General features: G+C 41.4%; 1 protein-coding gene across 1 annotated transcript in view; it reads left to right on the top strand.

Annotated features, from left to right (window-relative positions):
• SARC_01489 (hypothetical protein) overlaps positions 1-3,672 on the top strand; it is a 10,683-nt gene that overhangs the window by 5,695 nt on the left and 1,316 nt on the right. Inside the window, exons 6-9 of the mRNA XM_014304783.1 lie at positions 165-365; positions 1,409-1,664; positions 2,058-2,146; positions 3,073-3,199. Coding sequence (XP_014160258.1) covers positions 165-365; positions 1,409-1,664; positions 2,058-2,146; positions 3,073-3,199 — 673 coding nt within the window. The remainder of the gene's footprint in view (positions 1-164; positions 366-1,408; positions 1,665-2,057; positions 2,147-3,072; positions 3,200-3,672) is intronic.

Below are 3,672 nucleotides of genomic sequence, written 5' to 3'. Positions count from 1 at the left end.
ATATATATGTGTGTGTGTATAGTATAATAATATATATATATATATATATATATATATATATATATACATATGTGATATATATTATATAGCCTATATTCTCTTCACGTATATATTATGCCAAGCACATAACCACCATCCCATTCACATAATTCTCCACATCACAGGGCCTGGTCACCAAGCAGGTGTCATCGACCGGTGTGAGTGAGCCGATGATTGGGCTGTGGCGATCCACGTCCATTACACTGTGCATTCTGCCGTTGTCGCTGTGGCAGTTGTTCTCCACACCCATTGACGATCTCAGACACATCTTGACACGGCCTGTACTGATGAAGATGCTGTATTGCTCGATAGGCTACACTATATGGGTATGTATTTGATATTCGTATATGTACGGATATCTTACACTACATGGGTATGTATTTGATACTCGTATATGTACGGATATCCGAGTACACGTATGAGAAGGACACTCTGTGGGTAAGTCTGAAGTATTCATATTTGCACGTTCATGCGTGTGTATGGAATTTACATATTTGTACTTGTATGCACATGCTCGTATCTGAATATGTATTTCGATTCATATGTGTAATAGTATATGTGATCTCTACCAGACACATACTCGATCGGCACAAAAAAGCGGCTCTACAGCTCGATAGTTTCCACTGTGTAGATGAGTGTTGGATATGTGTATGCATGTTTGTATGTACATGCATGTGTGTTGTATATATGTATGTTATGTATGTATTGTCTGTGTATATATATACTACGAGTAGGTATATCTGTATAAATTAATGCGGCTCTAGCTATGCCACTGTCTACCACCGCTCAAAATGATCTTTCCTTTTTGTGGCAGTATAGTGCCCCACCTAAACTTGACTCTTTCAGCCGCGTGTGTGCATATTGTGGAGCATATTTTCAAGCGGTGGTCCGTAAACACGTGTTTACGCCTGTTTGTACATTTCTATATGTATGGACATGCGAATACGTTTGTTTGTGTATATGTATTTATATATATATATATATATATATATATATATATATATATATATATATATATATATATATATATATATATATATGCATATGTTTTTGTGTGCATTTTTGCATTTTTGCATTGATGTATGATGTATGAAACGATCAAACTATAGTGTGGCGTGTTCCGGATGCGTTACAACACCTTACTGCGTGCACCCAAGCATAAACGAAGTACATCTGTGTATGTGTAAGTATATGTATATATATCTATGTGCAACATATCAAGCCTTAACCCTCCATCTCTATTTTTCTGTATTACTTCAATCGTGTACGCACACCCACACATACACATACATGCCACTCCTTCCGCCTCACATACACACCCACCCAGTCGTCTGCCACCCTCATGCCTATCTCCTTCTCTGACTATCAGGTTATAGGCTTCTTCGTGGCGCTCGCCTATACCTCCGTAACCCACGCGTATCTGTTGAACACCTCCGTGTGTGTATGGTTAGTGGCACTGAAACAGTTCCAAACACCCGAGATTGTCGTACCGATGGAGCGCGCGGGGGCTCTGATTGCCCTGGGGGGTGTCCTGTTTAGCATTGTGGGAGGAATGCCGGGACAGGACAGGGACAAGATATTCAGGAGCTTGCTGGGTGACGCCGTGGCATTTCTCAGTGCAGGAGGTGTGTGTGTGTATGTATGTGTGTGTAGGTGTGTGTGTGTGTGTGTGTGAGATAGAATATCAGTGAATCGGAAGTCTTAGGAAGTAAGTTTGAAATAGTTAGAAAGTTCTGTATCGCACCGTGGATGCTTATGCATAAGTCGGTGCTTGTGTGTGCATGTTGTATATACGTACGTCTTTGTGTGTTCATGTTGTGACCCGTGCGTGCATATGCACATCACTCTCTGGCACAGACTTTGCCCTTGTTTTCACTCTTCCATTGTTTCCATACCTAAGCCCAATTTTCCTCAGGGGCTGTGTAGCATGTTTTGATGACACTCTTGTCGTCACTCTTGTACCCAAAAAAAAATTCATACTCTTCTTTGCCCAATTCCGGTCCCAAAAACCTTTTCAGGTGCTGTATGGTATCTGCGCTACGGAAATGAGTTGAGAGCGTCCATGCCGCTGTTTTTGTACATGCTGCCTGTACAGGGCATCACAGCGGTATGTACTCAACCCGCATATACGCTCAATGTATGGTGCATTGTAATTCGTATATTGTTAGGACTAATTCACACGTAATGTGCGGATGCTCTTATAGTACACATATTGTATATGACATTCATCACAGTTCGAGTATGATTGAGATCTTATGCGATGAGTTTGTGTGGTTCATCGTAGTCCACACATCTTAAAGGGCGTAGCTACAGTATGTGGTGCATTATACTGCGTTTGTTATACAGGTTTATTTCCATGCAATGTGTGGGTGCTCGTATAGTACACCTGTTGTATCTGTGTGCTGTGCGCTGTCCAATGGATCACGCATTATGTGGGATTGATAGCGTATCCAAGGAGTGTGTATAATTTATTATAGTTTACATATCTTAAAGGGCGTAGCTACAGTATGTGGAGCATTGCCAACGCAAGTAGTCACGTGCACGTGGAAAGCGCAGTAGGCGGTTGTGGGGACAGAGATGCACATGTGTAGTATAGCCAGTATTACACATAATGGGTTACATTAGTACTCGCATACCACCACTTGTCTACAGATGGTGCTTGCTATGTACGTGATGATGACAAACCCCTTTTGTAAAGGCAGAGATACACATGTGTAGTATAGCCAGTTTTACACATGATGAGTCACATTAGCCCCAACATACCACCACTTGTCCACAGATGGTGCTTGCTATGTTTGTGATGATGACAGAGCCCTTTAGTATAGGCAGAGATACACATGTGCAGCTTAGCCAGTAATACATATAATGGGTTACATTAGTACTCATGTGCCACCACCTGTCTACAGATGGTGCTTGCTATGTATGTGATGATGACTAACCGCTTTAGTATAGGCAGAGATACACATGTGTAGCTTAGCCAGTAATACACATAATGGGTTACATTAGTACTCATGTGCCACTACTTGTCTACAGATGGTGCTTGCTATGTATGTGATGATGACAGAGCCCTTTAGTATAGGCAGAGATATACACGATGGGTTGTTTGGGTGGATGACGGATACCTGGGTACTGGAGGGTCTGTTCCTGGGCATAGTAACAGGTATGCTGTTCTGTGTTGACCTATGCATGTGTGTGTTTAATCAGTTTATGCATAGCTGTACTGCACCTATGTGTGTTAGTGTCTCATCATTTTATTCTGTGTTGACTTATGTATGTGTGTGTGCATAGCTGTTCTGTGTTGACTTATGTATGTGTGTGTCCAATCAGTTTATGAATAGCTGCTCTGTGTTGACCTATGTATGTGTGTGTGCATAGCTGTTCTATGATGACTTATGTATGTGTGTGTCCAATCAGTTTATGAATAGGTGTTCTGTGTTGACCTATGCATGTGTGTGTCTAATCAGTTTATGAATAGCTGTTCTGTGTTGACCTATGTATGTGTGTGTGCATAGCTGTTCTGTGTTGACTTATGTATGTGCGTGTCTAATTAGTTTATGAATAGCTGTTCTGTGTTGGCCTATGTATGTGTGTGTGCATAGCTGTTCTGTGTTGACCTATGTATGTGTGTGTGCA

This window comes from Sphaeroforma arctica (assembly GCF_001186125.1).
Source record: "Sphaeroforma arctica JP610 unplaced genomic scaffold supercont1.59, whole genome shotgun sequence".
In the NCBI taxonomy this organism is placed as follows: Eukaryota; class Ichthyosporea; order Ichthyophonida; genus Sphaeroforma; species Sphaeroforma arctica.
The sequence above is the reverse complement of the archived record's forward strand: the minus strand, read 5'-3'. Positions and strand labels throughout refer to the sequence as shown.